At 56.3% G+C, this 1,033-nt stretch overlaps 1 protein-coding gene across 1 annotated transcript; it reads left to right on the top strand.

Moving 5' to 3' along the window:
- LOC131885382 (COP9 signalosome complex subunit 6-like) lies at window positions 1-959 on the top strand (the record flags this gene model as incomplete). The annotated part of the gene is given in 1 exon segment (XM_059233412.1): window positions 1-959. A coding segment is annotated over 1 exon segment (729 nt), but the record flags the coding sequence as incomplete, so codon positions are not given.
- Window positions 960-1,033: the final 74 nt, after the last annotated feature.

Raw genomic sequence — 1,033 nt, 5'->3', positions numbered from 1 at the left:
TTCGAATTGGCTCATCACCGCTTGGACGGTCGCGACGTCATCGACCGCGAGTACTACGCCCTCAAGGAGTCCCAGTTCAAGCAGGTCTTCAGCGACATGGACTTCCTGGGCTGGTATTCGACCGGCGAGGCGCCCGGACCCGCCGAGATCGATATCCAGCGGCAGATCTGTGAGATCAATGAGAGTCCGCTGTTCCTCCAGCTCCACCCCGCCGCCCGACACACCGACCTGCCCGTGGCCATTTATGAGTCGGTGGTAGATTTGGTGGGCGGTCAGGCCCGCCTCTTGTTCGTGCCACTCACCTACAGTTTGCAGACCGAGGAGGCCGAACGGATCGGGCTGGATCACGTGGCGCGGATCTCGGGGGCGGTGGACGATGGCCACTCCCAGGTGGACGAGCACGTCATGGTCCAGCACAGTGCCATCAAGATGCTGGCGTCGCGCGTGCAAGTGATTTTACGCTACGTGCGCGAGGTCCACGCCGGGGCCTTGCCTTTCAATCACGACGTCATGCGGGAAGCCAAGGCCTTGGCCGATCGACTGCCCGTGCTTGAAAGCGCTCGCTTTCAGCCCGAATTCTACACCCAATGTAACGACGCCGCTCTCCTCACCTACTTGGGCACTATCATGAAGAGCTGCAACCATCTCAATCAGTTCATCAAGAAATTTAACGTGTTATATCAACGCCAAGGTGGGCACGGCCGAAGATTGCGCGGAATGTTCTTTTAGCGACCAGTGCACCCCCCGCCCCCCCTCCCCCTGGGAAGCCGCTCGATGTTCCTTTCTCGATGCCGGACCTGAAACAGCGCCTTTGGGGTCATGTCATTTCTACGGCTCGTCTCTGCCTTTGAAAGAATACGAAGACGCCTCATCATCGGTGACAATGGCGTCAATAAACTCTTGTCTTAAAAACCCAACTGTTCTGGCTAGAACAATTTTAATAAAAACTCAGTTCGAAATCGTAGACGTGAGGGCCGAGGGCATTGGGCTGTGTAGTTTGTTGCTATGGTTTACTATTCCAGTAGATAACAGT

Source organism: Tigriopus californicus, chromosome 8 (assembly GCF_007210705.1).
Source record: "Tigriopus californicus strain San Diego chromosome 8, Tcal_SD_v2.1, whole genome shotgun sequence".
NCBI classification, from domain to species: domain Eukaryota; kingdom Metazoa; phylum Arthropoda; class Copepoda; order Harpacticoida; family Harpacticidae; genus Tigriopus; species Tigriopus californicus.
This window is presented reverse-complemented; position numbering and strand designations above follow the sequence as displayed.